General features: G+C 39.2%; 1 protein-coding gene across 3 annotated transcripts in view; it reads left to right on the forward strand.

Annotated features, from left to right (window-relative positions):
• ZNF804A (zinc finger protein 804A) overlaps window positions 1-16103 on the forward strand; it is a 147201-nt gene that overhangs the window by 105069 nt on the left and 26029 nt on the right. For all 3 annotated transcript variants that reach the window (XM_014892386.2, XM_088167745.1, XM_088167744.1), the window contains one exon: window positions 3839-3982. In XM_014892386.2, coding sequence (XP_014747872.2) covers window positions 3839-3982 — 144 coding nt within the window. The remainder of the gene's footprint in view (window positions 1-3838; window positions 3983-16103) is intronic.

The following is a 16103-nucleotide window of genomic DNA, read 5'->3' on the forward strand; positions in this document are numbered from 1 at the left end:
ATAGACGATATATTTTAATTTCACATTCTTCCTTTTTTTTTTTTTTTTTTTTTTTTTTTTTTTTTTTTGTTTGTTTGTTTAGCTGACCGTTCTGCAGATAGTAGAAGTATGAGCCTGAAGTGCACTCCATAAAAATATCCCCTTGGCTGAGGCATCCAGGGAGCTCTCCAAAGTTATCTGTATAAAGAGTGCATCACTCCTGTAGTTTTCCTTCTTTCTCTCTCTCCTGTAATGGGGGCACAAAGTCCAGTCTGGTTTGTGACAGCCCTTCTGTGAATAAAGCCTGCTTTTAATCCAATTTATCAGATGTTTGCAGGAGCATTTGCACAGGCTTAAGGCTTTGGAGAATGGAGGAGATGGATTTAGAGAAATAAAGCTAGCTGATAGATGGGATCACTTATTAGAGATCTTTCATATAAATTATGAAAAATAGCTACAGTGAATTATAGCTGTAGGCTTTCAGATAATAAGCCTTTCAGGAAAAAAAAAATGAAACTAAGTGACACTCAGTTCTGAGTTTTATTACCAGGCTGAATCATAATTCAAAGTTCTTTTAAAATTTGCAGGACGGTTTGCAAATCTTGATGAAAATGAAACTAAGCTTGATCATATTTAACCAGTTTAAGTGAGTTTTTGGCTGCTACTTTACTCCAGGAATATTATTCTCCAGTAAATTTCCAGGTTATTTCTGTCTGCAGTCCATTGTCCACTGCTCTCAAGGTCCAGGCACTGTAATTTTCTACTGTCAGTTTTTGGGAAGTTATCCCTCATCGTTATGGATAGAGTTAGGGAAAGCCTTCTCTGCCAAGCCAGAACTCCTTCCAAAATAACAACATATTTAGTACCAGCCTAGGAGGCAGAGAACCAGAACTCTGTTCTCCTTTTTCCAGTCTCTGCTGATCCTTGAAATCAGCCTTTCCTCACTCCCAGTGGCACTGGAATTTGCTCACTCCCAGCAGCAGGAGCAGTTGGCTCAGTCCCAGCCTAGCCCAGGGAATCCCACAAGAGCAGAGAACCTGAACACTGCCCTGTAAGGGTGTTCTTAAGGGGATTTCTGTGTCTGTGCATGTGAAATACAATTGGCTGAAGTCTTGAGGTTTGTCTTGAGCCACTGCTGCCCCTGGAGAAATGGGGAATTTTTAAAGCCGGGTGAAGTTTAGTAGCTGCATAGAAACACCTCCCAGCAAAATGTTATACAGCAACAAAGGATGTGGATGATAAAGGAGTTGTATAAAAGTGTTGCTTTAGTGCTGCATTATGATTTTAAAAAACATTCTGAAAAGGAGAGGGTAGCAAACAGAGACAAGGAATGGATTTGTGCATGGTGCTGTGGTGTAGCATGTTCTTAGATCTTCTCTTGGGGACTGGGAAAGGATAAGCAGAGGTGATGAGTGATGTAAGGGATGCATGAATAAGCCAGAACTGTGTCATTGAGGGAACAATACCTGAGAGAAGGTGTGGTGGGGGTACAAAGGGAATGAAAGGTAAGTGTTTATGACCTTTCCCAAAGTGCAGCAGAATGCAGGTGCAAAGCAAAGGGAATGGTGCCAGGTTAAGAGTCACTTTCCTTACTTGTACAGATGAAAATCTTGCACAGGTTTAATAGGTTGAACCAATACAGCCATTCATATGTTCCCAAGGTCAAATACTTCTGCTTCTTGTCATTTAAAAGTCCCTTCTCCAGGCAAGATTGAGGGCCATTATTGTATTCCATCCCATCTCCTCGCATTTAATTTAGATGTGTTGCCATTCTTTACTTACCTCTGAAACTTTGACGTACTATTGTAATGCAAATTTAACCCTGTGCCCCCAAAAAAACCACCCCAGCTGAAGGAATTTAGTGATAAAAACCTCAAGATCCTTTGCAGTAAAGTTTTCCATGGAGTTCCAGTGTCCCTGCCTCATTAATATGCATTGGCATGCCAAATGTAACTGCATTCAGGTCAGGCTTTGCTAGGAAGAAAGTATAATCTTTCAAGAATGGTGCTTTATGTCAAGGACACCACCAGTGAAGTTACATAACTTTATTCGAGGTATTTCACAGCATTAGTAAGTTTAACAAATGTTTGCTTGAGAGTTAATCAACAGCATGGTGTAAGATCTTTATGGAGAATTATTATTCAGTTTACTGTTCTTGTCTCAGGATCCATCATGTTGACTGTCCTCGTATAATTATATATATATATATGTTTAGTAGTGTTCCAGAGTTCTGATAATTCCCCCAAATTCAGATTTTTCTTTTTATGTTTTAATTAGGTGTCCTCCCTTTGTAGACTACAAGAATTGCTTTTAAATTGTTTCAAGGTAGTGTATCTCCATAGAGTCTTCATGGTATTTCCATTGCTTTCCATACATAGTATCCTGGAAATACTTGAAGAGGTTTAAAACCTGTAGTCTTTACTAGTTGATACCAAGAGCTAAGTGCAGGGTTTCCAGGTGAAATTACCATAATACATAAATGCATTTTCAAGTGTAAAGCACTGCTATTTCTTGAAATAAAATGCTAACTCACTTTGGATTTAAATGGAACAGATTTTATGAAACATCACTGTAGAGAAGTGTTAGGAATGTGTGAATTTGTCATGTGTCAGCCAATATTCAAAACACCACTCTGAAGTGACTTGTGCAATTCTATTAATGGACAAAATTTTGGTGAGGGAGTATTTCAGTTTGGGTATGAATCAAGAGTGTTTGCTAGCAGTCCAATCATGCTGAATTATAGTTAAAGTGCTACTTTAAATAATAACTACTTTCTGGATATAATTTTAATTTTACAACTACTGTTCCTCTCTCTTGAGCATAAACAGCATTGTTATGAAAATATTCTAATCTGATAAACATAAATTTTCCGTTTTAAAGTCCCCAAAATATATTGGAAGTATACGAGTTGCCAGCTGTGAAAACTGCAAGCAAATACAGTTTTTTCCTCCAGATTAACTTGGTTTGGGATGTTCTGATTACAATATTATCTTTTATCTTAATCTACCTGAACCAAAGAACTCACAGTGAAGAAACTCTGAGAAATAAATCCGAGGGGGTTGATTTTGTTAAACAATATTTGACATGTTTGGGATTTGGGCCTGAGATTCTATCTATAGCAGGAACCATTGCACTGAGGTTGTCCATGCTCAGTGTTTAACTGGTATTACACTAATCTGACATGACACACCATTTCCATGCTCTTTCACAACAGGCCACATTACCACCAGTGCATTTAGGGAATTAAAAAAATCTTGTATGTAATTTTCTCGTCAATGATAAGCAGAGTTGCATGTGATGCATTGGCTAATGTATGGTAAACAGAGATGTGTGTGTATGGGATGTCAAACACAGGGTGAGAAAGATATTAATTACATCTCATCTGTGAAAATGCCCAAGAAGGACCTAGTAGTTTCTTTAATTTTGGGGGGTTTTGTTTGTTTCTTTCTCTAGTAAGCAAACTTTCTTGTAAAAGCCTTGTAACTAAATCATTGCCATTTGTATCTTTGTGATTTTTGTGCTTGAGTATATCACTGAGGAGCGAGGCTTGGATCAAAATTAACTTGAAAATAGCCTTCAGCATGATAACTATTTGTATTTAAATAGAACCCAGGGAAATCCTTCCAGCCTCTGACAGAGCCCTGAAGGGGAGCTGGCAATTGTATAACAAACTGAAGTGTGCAAATCTTCAGCCTCACAGCAGATGCAGTAAATATGTGCAGTGTAACACAGCAAATGTGGGAAGGCTTTTAGTTACAGATGTGTGTAAATGTTTACAAATGTGATTAACTGCAGAGCACAACATCCATTCGCAGCATCAAAGGCAAAACTAAAATTACTTTTTCCTGCCCCCCTCCAGGATTATGCTGGAAAGAAAAACACGATAGCAAAAGCTCTGGAAGATCTTAAAGCCAACTTCTACTGTGAACTCTGTGACAAGCAGTACTACAAACACCAGGAGTTTGACAATCACATTAATTCTTATGATCATGCTCACAAACAGGTAAGAGAAATCCGCTCACTGCTTCCACTTAGCTTCAGACAGAATAATGAAATAAGATTTCCTTCAGATGGGTTGGGAAATTACAGTTGAGTTGTCCTCAATTGCAGATTTTGGAAAGCAAAATACACTGTTTTCTTGGAAACAAATCTTACCGTAGAGATTTTACAGTCAAAAATTCCGAGGTGGGAAGAAAGAGAAATTGGAACAGTTTAATTGTGAAGAAGAACAGGGAACGGTGAATAATATTATTAAAGTTGTAAACTTATAATTTCCTTCTTACCAGTTTAATTTTTCACATAAATGCTGTGGTGTACTTACTGGGAAACATTTGTTGCCACAGATGTACAAAAGAAACTTGACATGCTCTTTGGTAAACTTTCTTTTTAGTGCAGACATAGTTCTGAAACAGGCTATGACTACTTAAATTAGTGCAGGTACAGTTCTGAAATGAGCTATGATTTTATCTCAATGCACTGTATTAAAAAAAAGGTGTCAACGAAAGGTTTCTGTGTGATAGCTTTAAAGCATCAGTATTTAGGTTTCTATCACCACATTGTGTCACATTACCTCGGAGTTGTGTGTCTTTGGTGAGATAAAAGCAGTGCTTCCACAGAATGAGAGAGGCAATGCATCCCAGGCAACATCCTGATGTGCAGAGGGGTTAAATCCATTTAATTCAAAAGCAAAGACAATGCATCTTGACTCCTCTGAAGAGATATGTAATGATAGTGTAAAGGTATGCAATAACTGGACAGAAAATTCCTGCATAGGCCACTTAGCTGGTAATTATTCTGTACCTTTTCTGGGGGTTTTTGTTGTTATTTTTTTTTTAATCTGGTGAACTCATGGTTGTGTATCTGGATTTATTGCTTTTCATTCTGATTGAATCTCCCTTTTTCCTGTTATTCTGCTCAGGCTGAACATAGATAAGCTACTATATGCTTTATATCTATATTATATAGAATAATGATTTGCTTGTCTTTTCTTTAGCACTAGTCCCTGAAACATTTCTCTCTCTCTCTCTCTCTTTCACTGGTATTTTTATTTAGCCCATAATTTACACTGTCAGTGTGAGTGTTAGATTTAGTTTGGAGAACTGTGAAGATGTGGACCTCAGAAGCAGCAGCCATCTGTGAGAAGCTGGAGGGAAAGATAAATATATTAGATAAAAAATTAGCAGGTAGCTTCATCACATCCTGTAGCTGTTTATTTTGAGTTTTAGTTAAAGTACAGCTGGAATTGATTCTTCAGGTGTTACATTCACACAGAAGCACATCATTGATGTGCAGGAAAAGAGAAGTTATGGGCAGAGTCTTCCCCACTTGACCTCATTTAGGATTTATATTTATTAATTTTTTTAGTGCTGTGAAGCACTTTGAAATGATGAGAACCTAAAGGCTGCAGTCCTTGTTCCTCTATTCAGTATTGATGAAAAATTGATTTTGAAGCTGAGGTCAGGTGTGAGACTTAACAGGAACTTTTTTCCAGTGTTTTACATGGCAATTCTTGTTTTCTCATGGCTTTGGGCAGGAGATGGTTGGCACTGCAGCAGCCTCTGATGGAGCATGGCAGGTCCTGCCTCTCCATCTTTTCTGTGTCTCTGTGTTTGCATGTGGCTCTGTGGATGTGTTTGGTGAAACACAGGATGCCATCCCCTTCCTCTGTTAGATATTCACAAGTCTAATCTCCCTGCTAGGAAATACAAAAATTAAAAAAACAAAACAACCAATTTGCAAGTAGAAAAAATTATATGGATGCTTGTTTGGCCAAAGCAAAAATTTTCAGTAATGTTACTGGCAAATAAAACTGTTGATTCCTGAGATAAAATGTTGAGTTTAATTCTCCTGGAATATGTTTTTTGTGGTGGCTGCTATTAGTGCTATGAAGTAAAAGCATTCCATTTCCCATATTTTGGGTGTAAAACGTGGCAGGCAGCATGTGCTGCAGCACAGGCTCACTCTGATTTGCTCTGTTTTCAAGAACTTCATACCAAATGCTTTTTTTGGGTAGTTTTAATAAGTTTTAATAAGTTTAACAAGTTTTAATAAGCTTGCTGGAGACATGTGCAGGTGCTGCTGTTGAATGCTCTGATTTTGTCCTGAGACTTCCTATGTCAATGGCAGAAGTTTTCCAGAAGTTCAGTAGAGGTGAGAGGAACTAATAATCTGTCTTTGGATCTTGCTGCTTTTTTTTTTTCTTTTCTTTTTATCACACCTTTCTATCTTTCTTTCTCAAAAAATAATGGACATAAATAAAATAATGGACAGGCAAGGGGAATTACTTAGCACAAAGAGTTTCCCACTACCCAAGGACAGTTGTGTGTGCAGCCACTTTGGTTTCAGTGATTCCCTGCACCCAGGAGTGGTTTCTATATGATCAAATGGATGAAAGCTTTGCCTAAACCCGAGTTCATCCCAGCTTTTCTGAAAAGTCATGTTTAATACTAATTGTGCAGTCTGTTATCACACCATCTAAGCCATAGCAGGGTTTGGCAGAGAAAATGTTCTTAACAGCTCCTGTCCCTCAATTCTATTGTAGAAGATTTTCTTTCCATCCATTCAAATGTTGCTAGCATACAGAATTTACAGGATTTAAACCAGAAGATTTATTATGTGGGTTTCCCCCATTGGCTGGGAGGCCCTGTGCTGTCAGGTCTTGGTTGTGTTTTGATTTGTTGTCTCTTAACAGCTTCTGAACACTCACTGTGAGATAGTATGAGCACATTCTGAGCAGTCCAGAAAGAAAGCACAAGACTAGGGTAAACCCAATTTTATTTCCTAGGACCTGAAAGAGTTTAATGTCTCAAGAGCCCCAGTGCCTCTGTTAGTGTTTTCCTGTTCCTACTTTCACAGTATTGTTTGGAGAGCATATCTGTAGCCTTTATGAAATACTCCAGGAACAGAAACTTGCAAGCAGTCAGTGGTAATGGAGAAAAATGAACTCTCTGCTTTGCTTTGAAAGCTTAGACAAAGAAAAAAACACCCCTAACAAAATAAAATGCTGGCGTCTTTAAAAGCACCAACGTTCTCAGCTCAGTACAGAGATGAGCAACTAAGGCACAACTGCTATTGTTTAATATAGTAATGAGGGAATTGCTATTTGGTCACGATGGTCTGAGCAGAATGGGGAATTTGAGACCCATGCCAGGGCTTTAAAAACACGTGTGTGACTCTGTGCTGCATTTCCTACATCTCTAAAGTGCTGAGAGCCCCTACCTGTGCTCCTCGGGATGCTGTGGGTTTGATAAATGTGGCTGAGCATTAAACCTGAGGCTCCGAGTGACCTTTGTGTCGTAGCTGCTTGGCCTTGCTGAGTTGTGCTGTCCTGGTGAGGAAATCTGGACCACCCAGAGCTCGGTCCCCTGTGCCCCTCATTCCCCCAGAGACTTTTGTCACTGCAGGGTTTGAAAGCCTGCATCCCAGAAGTTCTGATTAATCACCTAAATACCACGGCAGCACACTCGAGCTTGGTGTTCTCTGCCCTCCCAGGAGGACTCTTCCAAATACCAAACAACAACAATAACAGCCAAAGCTGGGATGAAAAATAAATAGCCCTAATGTGTTTGCATCCACAGATGAAAATACAATCAATTGAGTAAATTGTAAGCAGGAATTTTCCCCCACAGAATCTGAGGTCATTTCTCACACTGTTTCTCTCTGGATGGAAATGATCTCTGTGCTCTACAAATGTATTTAAAATTGTATGCAGGGAATGCACAAGTTTTATGCAGGAAAATTAAATTATCAATTGTCCACTTTCCCTATTCCAGACAGATTTCTCCTGTCTACATTTTTCTCTTCTCCTTACATCTTTTCCTTTGCAGATTTTTTTGACATCAGTGCCAAATAAGCTGTAGATAACCTCTATTCATATTAGAGAGTATCAATCTCTAGTCAGTCAAAAGTCCAAATTTGAATAACTTTCATGTGCTTGAACAAATATTTTGTGGAATATGGGTAGAGAACAAGAAGTTTGCAAGTGGAAAGGTGTGATTAGATGTAACAATAATATAACCCCCATCCTTTTACTAAATCTGTACCTCCTATGAGTTACGAGGCATGTAAGGTACAAATTAAGGGCAATATAGCACGTTTGGGGTGCCACTATTCCCAGCGAAGATAATTGGATGTTAGCACTTGTTTGAGCCTTAAAAACAAAGCAACGAATCCTTGTAGCCACCATCAGGGCTCTTTTTAAAAGCTCTGATTGCAGAGTTATTCCCTCTGAAAAAGGAAAAGCCCATCTCCTCTCCTTGGCTGGCACCTGCAGAGGGTGCCCTGCAGTGCCTCTGCAGCTCCTGCAGCCCAAAAGTTTGGATCTGTGTGCAGGGAAATGCCACAAGCACTGGGAGAGTTACACAGTGATGGAAATCAACTCTTCACTGAGAGACAGCAGTATTTTGTGCTGTGCTTTTTTTTTTTTTTTTTTTTTTTTTTTTTTTTTTTTTTTTTTTTGCAGGTTAGCTTCCCCTGGAGCTGTGGGAATCGGACTGGGGCAGAGGCAACATGTTGTATGCAATTTTTGAAACGTAGAAATAATGATTCTCCAGAAAAAAACCCCATGTTGACTTCTAGGGCAGTATGCCCAGAGCTTTGGTGCAGTACAGGGTAAAAACTGAAGAGTTTCAAGAATTTTCTCAAGATTTGCTTCATGAACAAAAAGTGATGCATTGTGTGTCAGATTTCAGGCTAATAAGAGATTTCATAAAATAACTCTGCTGTGAGGAAGGATGCAGGATCCGGGTGCAGTGCATCCTGCATCCAGCTGCTCCACCCTCCATGGGAGAGCACAACCCCAGCACTGCCCTTGGAGCAGCTTCTGGGACACAGGGAGGCACTTGCAGTGTCATTTTTTTTTCATTCCTTTTAAGTGAAAATAATTTTTGGCGATATATTTCAGTATTTCTCTTCTTTATATTTTTCTGTTCTTTCAGGCTAAATGATTTATTATTTTTAATATAACATAGTCAAGATTTTTGCAGCTGAATTTTCTGGAATGAAGAAATTTGATGTTCCTTCTCTTACTTTAGATGTTAGAGAGCTACATCTTGGTGCATCCTTGTGGGCAGGCAGTCTTATCTACCCAAGCATAGAAGAAATTTAAACATTTGTGTTTGAATCGATCTTGTTCAGGCCTTTCTTACTGTTATTGCTTTCCCAAAATGTAACTTGGTATGTCTTCCTGTATTTCTTTTTTTTTTCCCTTCAGAAAAACATACTCATCTTTGTGCCTTTTTAAGTATTAAGGGAATACAAACAAATGTTCAGCTGTGAATTTATGTACATATATGTTTTTGTAATGCACATACAACCATGAAATGAGCCCCTCTTCTCCCAAATACACTCTGTTCTATCACTGTATTTCAGATTGGTTTGGATTTTTTTCCATGAAGGTTGCATTATTTGATGATCTTTTTTGGTTGGATTGGTGGTTTTTTTGAGGCTATTTTTTAGTGAAGAGCTTCCTTTTAAGTTTTAAGCACTTGTGCTGGCATTAATGCCAATAAGGGTCATCACCAGGTCTATTAATTATAGCTCAGCACTGCTGGGAGCACTGGAGCTGAGCCTTGTGATAGACTCGATGCTTCCTTTCTCAACTCCTTTAAATAATAAAAACAAACAAAAAAGCCTTCTGCTGTTCCTGTGAAGGGAGAGGCAGAAGTGCCAGGAGCCCACTGAGCCAGGAGGGAGGGAGCCAGAGTGAGGATCTCACTCCTCTGGGGTGTGGGATGTGTCCAGAGCAGCACACCAAGGGCAGCCTCTTTTGGGAGTCTTTATTCCACTTTACAGAATGTATTTTAAAACTAAAATAGATAAGTTCTGTTCTTTATGAATATTTCAGTATATTTAGGGAGAAACGTCACACGCTCTTTCCTGGATGAAAGAAAAAAAAATTGTTTTCCTTCCAGTTTTTAGTTTTACTTATAAAATTTAGTTCTTGATGGGTATCAGTGTAACAGAGCAGTTAGGCATTCTTTAGCTCAAAACTTGTACTGACAGGTTAGATGAAGATATTCTTGAGTAAAGTATTAATCCTGCAAAATCCAGTTTTGTTGCCGGTGAGTGTTCTGCTTTCTCATTACCAAAAAAAAAAAAAAAAAAAAGACATATTACTATGTCCCTGTCATAGTAATTACAAGAGAAGAGATACTGTGTAACTTTTTCTGTTTTCATGTTTGGGAAATTCGATTCTGTAATAATGTTTGATTAACTAATTGACTTTTTTTTTTTTTCTGAAGAAGTGTTTTTAGAGCAAACACAATTACAGTAGAGGAGTAGATACCCCATCTGTCCCACTAATAGCCTGCAAACAGAATATTAACCCCATGCACTGGCACTACTGATTCCATGAGGAGCCTGATCTTTACTGCAGGAGGAGCCTTACACAGTGGCAACCCTTCCTCAGAGAAGAAACTTAGTATTTATCCTCAGTTCTTTATTTTTTTCTGGTTTTGAATTATTGCAGCCAACTCATTTCTGTCCTTTTCAATATCCAGAGCAGCCTGATAACTCGATAAGTCCCTAAAATTAAATTTCCATGCAAAATAATTGGGGTTTTTTTTCAACTGCACATTGCTCATTTATTACTATTTTCCAAATCCAGTCACTTCAGTGGCAGGGAAAAAATGACAGCACCAATGCAAAGTGGGAGTGAGGGAGGAGTAAGGGACAGGAAGAAACATTGATGGCACCATATATCCTGCATGTTCCTTTCCCTGGCATGCATTCATGCTGCTGTGTGGTTCATCCTTTTATTTAAAACTCTAATCATATATTTCAGTCCAACTTGGGTCTTTTTAAATCAGTTTACGAAGATTTCTGCACGCAAGTCACCAGAACTTGGGGCTAATTTTAAACTTTGCTCTACCATGTCAGGATCTATCCTGTTTCTGCTGTTTGGCCAGCACTATTGCAAAAGAAAATACTTTTTTTCTGTTCATCAGTAAGATAAGAATGGACACAATAATTAGGACTTGAAGTTTTTTAGTTCGTGATTCTGAGGCATTGTGCGTATTGCAATGCATCTTTTGACATAGAGTGTTTTGATGGGGAGAAATGATGAAAAACTTGTACAAGCATGGAGATCAGATGATGGTTTACCTATCACTCACTTTGTTGTATCAGGCAATAGATTAGCCAAACAATTACCTACGAGAAAAATACTGCTTTTTATTTTCCTTTGTGCTTTAACAGAGTCAGTCTTCCATAGTTAATTTAAACTTCGTTATGCCTGAAAAATTCAAACCAATCAGCAGAATACCTTTTCTGCAGTTTTCAGAAATTCTGGATTCTGCTGTCCTGAAAGTAATCAAGCAGATTGTAGATTAACTGTAAGTAATGAATAATATGAAAAACATTTTGTTACTCCATAGTTTTGAGTTGTCAAGTGATCAAAAAGAAAGTGAAGGAAAAACGAATACATTCCTAATAGTATATTAAATTCTGACCCCTCAGGTGAATAATTTCTTACAAGATGATCTAATTTACAAAAACGATTCAGTGGTGTATGTCAGTGGTTAGTGCTCTATGCCTGATCCTGCAAAACCCACCTTGCAGTTTCCTGTTTGCCACCAAAAAAGAGTTTCAGGATATTTTTTTGCCCTCTGGAGCTCTGCTAATATTCTACTTCGTGCCCTGCAGTTTGTGCATGCTGGTTTCCATGTGAGAGCTCTTTCTGAGCAACCTTTTCAATACAGACCACAGCCATTCTTAGGGTAACTATTGCAGTCTTTGCTGATCCTTGCAAAATCAACCCTCCATTCAGTTCGAAAAAAGCTCGTTCTTTTTTTAGCGGTGGCTCTGACCTGTTGATGAAACTTAGTGTTGCAATCAGTGCTGCCTTTTGTGAGGAGATGTGACAAGGCAAACAAACTGCATGGAAGTGAGAGAGCTTTTGCCACGAGCCATGGCCCTGCCCATCCTGCAGCTGGAACAGCAGGAACCTCTCAGGGTGAAACAGTAATTACTTTTGCTCTGGATATTTTAATTGGAGCTCACATAGAAACGTCTTCGAGTTCCTAAGCCGCCCTAGGATTGTTCAGTGCAGGCTAAAAGATGAACTCATGTTTTTCTTCTCTTTTTCCCCATGCAGTCAGTGCAGTCCTGGCTGCAGAGCCTCTGCTGGTTGGCTCTTGTTTCAGTTTGGATTTTTAATTCGTGCTACAACTACAGCTCCATAGGAAGGGTCTGAGTGGCTTCTGAATTTAAGGTTTCCCCATTGTCACACTGCAAAGGAATGAAATCAGACAGGTGAGCCTAAACAAGGTGAGCATCTGAAGGGGCAGATGAGGTGGGCAGGAATGCCTCTGTTCTGTCCTCTGCCATGGTCTGAGAACATTTCAAGAGTCAATGAGAAGGAAAGTTAGAAATGTGCCCCTGCCTTGTCCTGTTTGTGTTGGGGATTGGCTGAGGCTTTCCCTTCATACCATCCACTTTTTCCAGTCATACCTGCTGGTTCTCTCTGTGTTTTCACCCAGTCTTGTTCTTAACAAACATCCTCGTGACAAACCTGAATGATTGTGTAAGGGATTCCTCAGTTTCTTCCCAAGTCTCCATGTATGGCAGAGGAGTAGTGGTTCAGCATCACACGACTGAAAGTGTGGGTGCCTTTTGGTTGAATGATTAAAAAAAAATTAAAAATTAAGGCATTCAATCTTGCAGGAGACATATAAATACAAGCAGTGTATGGGACCACCTCCCTCTTGCAGAAATCCTTCTTTCCTTGAATTGTCTGTTCCAACAGTATGTTGCATCTTTTCTTAAATTGGAACCAGCAAGAGAGCCATGGTACACTATAATATAAATTATAAATTGCATTAATTCAAGTTCATTCATGATTAATGTAACTACTTTTAAATGCCTGGCTTCTCTGATAGCACTTACTGCAGTTGTCTTGGTGTGCAGTCTTGATACACATAACAAGGGAGGACACAAGTAAGCCCTGCTCCTGTACCTCACATTCCCTTTTCCAGTCCTGAAATTCAACAAAATTGAAAAAAAAAATTAATAAATATCCTCAAACTTTTTTAAATGCTGATTTTTAATTTTTTATTTTAAACTATTTTTAATTTTTTTTTAATTTTATTGCTGATAAGAGCTTGCTTGCACTGTCATCTGTATGCCACATTCGGTACAGGATCTCATTGTGTTTCATGATTTATAACTACAGAATGATATATCTGCTTCTTACAAATTGCTTGTAATGAGAGCTGGAAACAAAGCAAGGGACTGCCAGTGACTGGATGGCAGAGGAGGGTTACAGCAGTACGGGAGGTTAGGGACCATTATTGCAGACTTTCCTAACACTCACAAAGGGGACAGATTAGAAAAAAGTAAAATAAGGGAATGAAGCATTAAAATGGTGCTTATGAAAGTCACCTTTAGTTGTTTTCTCTGTTTTTGCTAAGCAAGCCTTAAGCTATGAGGAATGGTTCTCTTTCTTGTGTTTTGTGAGACACAGCCTGCTGCTGCCACCTCTCCTTCTCTCTCATCTCTCTTTACAGTCCCACTTCTCAGCCCCAGCAGGAGACTTTTCTTCTGTGCCATTTCAAGACTCATTTCTTGTTTAATGAATCCTTCTTTTCCCCTTTGTTTGGATGAGAGTACAGCACATGCTGCTGCTGAGGTTTATTTCATTTTCTTCCCTTCTTTCTGCCCACACTTTTGCATTTCTAAGGAATAGCCAATTAGTACACTTCTCTTTGCATCGGCCTAATGTATAGGGCTGGTTAAAAATTACGGCGTTTATAATGAGATACATTAAAAACATCATCTAAGATAAATTTTATAGACGAGGTGTGAGGTTTATGTGCTCACTGAATAAGAACATGTTTGAGTCCCAGCCTGTCTCACACCTGCTTTGCCTGCAAGGCTGACACCTTGTCACTGAAGCCCTCGTGGCACAGTGGGAGCTCTAGTCTGAGTTACTCCTTTGTGACCAACACCTTCAAGTGGCCAGACCCAAGGTAAATGAGTTCAGCTGGGATCTCAAAGAGCAAAAAAAAAAAAAAAAAAAAAAAAAAGTCTCTAGGGGGCAGGTGAAATCACTGGGGTATTAACAGCTAAAAGAAGTACTCTACAGGGAATATTTAGGAGATTTTTTTGTGCTCAGATGCTTAAAAGTAGGTCAGGCCAGAAGTAGATGTCCATCTACCCCATGCCAAAATTCTTTCAAGGTGTATGTTATATACCTGAGGCTATTTTAGGATCCTTCTACTTTTTTCCTTAACTAAATAAAAAAAAAATCAAAATCAGAATGAGAAGGAGTGAATGTCCAAGCAAAGCTTTCAATCCAATGAACAATAGGATTTGTAATGGTGGGAGCTGGGCAGCCTTTAAATGGCTTAAGATGATGATGATGATGATGATGTGGGGTTTATTTCACTTAAATAATGCTAGATAATGTCTTAAATGATAGCTAGTCTTTTCCAAATGACTCTGCGGGTGGCAGATTTTCTTCCCAAGCGCTGTTCAGGAATCTTGCTTTGGCTCTGCACACCTGCCTGGATGTGAACAAAGGGAAGCCAGAGTAGCTCATGACTCATCCCTGCCTCCAATCAACAGAAAGATCAGCAAGGCAAAAATAGTGTTGTGTCATTTTCCTTGAGCAGCAGAGAAAATACTGGGTATTAAAAAAGTGCTGGTTCTGGAAGCTTCTTATTGCCTCAGCGTAAGACAAGCACAAAAACCCATGTGTGTAAAAATCCCAATTGGAGAACAGCTTCACTGGCTGCTCACTGAGTGCTGGGGGTCCCCTGCTTCACAGGAGCTTCTGTGCCTTCCCATACGGGTATGCACAGAGAGGATGGGCTCCTTTGCAAATCCCTCCAGCTCACCTGCAGATACTTGACCTGTTATTTATTAAGAATGCAACTGAGATTTACAAGGTTCAAGCAGCATCCCTCTTTTCTTGGTTCACTGCAGAGGGTAACTCTGCAGGTGGAGCAAACCCAGTTTGCTGTTCGGATTTTTAAATTTATTTAATTTATTTTTTTTTTAATTATTATTTTAACTGGAAGTAAAAAAAAAACAGAAGCAATTTCCAAGCTCAGCTGACTCTTGGGGTGAGCCTCACACCAGCAAGGGAATGGCTGTGCACACGCTCTCATTCACTCGTGTGCACGTTGAAAAAATAATAAATAAATAAATAAATAAACCCCACAAAGCTCTTAATAAAAATCTTGAAATATTAGTCATTTCTGGGAGCACAGATGATTTCTGTGGAGGAAACTGCCTGGTATACTGCTAAGGAAAATATTTTCTTGCACATTTGTAACTGCTGTCATTGACAGTAAAATTGCTTGAAATATAAAATAATGGTAGTATGTTGCCTACCATGACAGGGACTGTAAGAGGTTTTGACCTTTAGCAGGCTTTAATGGGTGCTCTACAGAGGAACTGACGCTTCCATTTATTAACTTGTAATTGTCCAAAATAAATCCTGCTTTCTCCCCGTCTAGTAGATTGAAGCCTAGGGTATGTTAATTGTGCTGGCTCTTCTCCAGGCCTGACACCTTGACAGCTCTTGTCAGCTTTTTAAAGTTATTCCCCTATGAAAACTATACTAGTCATTCTCCCATAATGGCCTTGCCACTCATCTCTTCTTTTTTCCTTTTTTTTTTTCATTCTGACATCAAAGTTTGCACTTAGCGCTGACCCCCTGACAGGAGAGCGTTCTCTAATGATGAGCTGTAGGTCAGTGCTCCTCGTTTTGGAGGAATGCAAAAAAAAATTAAATCCAGCACTTTGCTTAGCAAGTGTACACCTGGGACTCTTGCTTTAGTAAGGCTCAGGTATTTGCTCTTCATTAAAGAAATGAGGTTGTACAGTAAACTGATTTATTAGCTGTACCACCCAGCGCTCTAATCTCATCAAATCTCACACTGTGCAGGACTACAGCATCTCATAATTTCTAAAAAAAGGTGGCTAATTAACATTTATGTGCTCCAGGACATGGTGATGCTGAGACTGGTGGCACATTTTCCTTGGAGTTGGCACTGGAGCAATATAATTGTGCTGATGGAGTTTCTGCCTTAGAGATATAACCCCGAGACCTTGACCACCATGGTAATTGCAGTTCCCAGGCTGCTTACCGAGGAGAGAGGGTTGTGCCTCCAGCTGTG

The sequence above is a fragment of the Sturnus vulgaris genome, chromosome 7, assembly GCF_052056855.1.
Source record: "Sturnus vulgaris isolate bStuVul1 chromosome 7, bStuVul1.hap1, whole genome shotgun sequence".
Classification (NCBI taxonomy): domain Eukaryota; kingdom Metazoa; phylum Chordata; class Aves; order Passeriformes; family Sturnidae; genus Sturnus; species Sturnus vulgaris.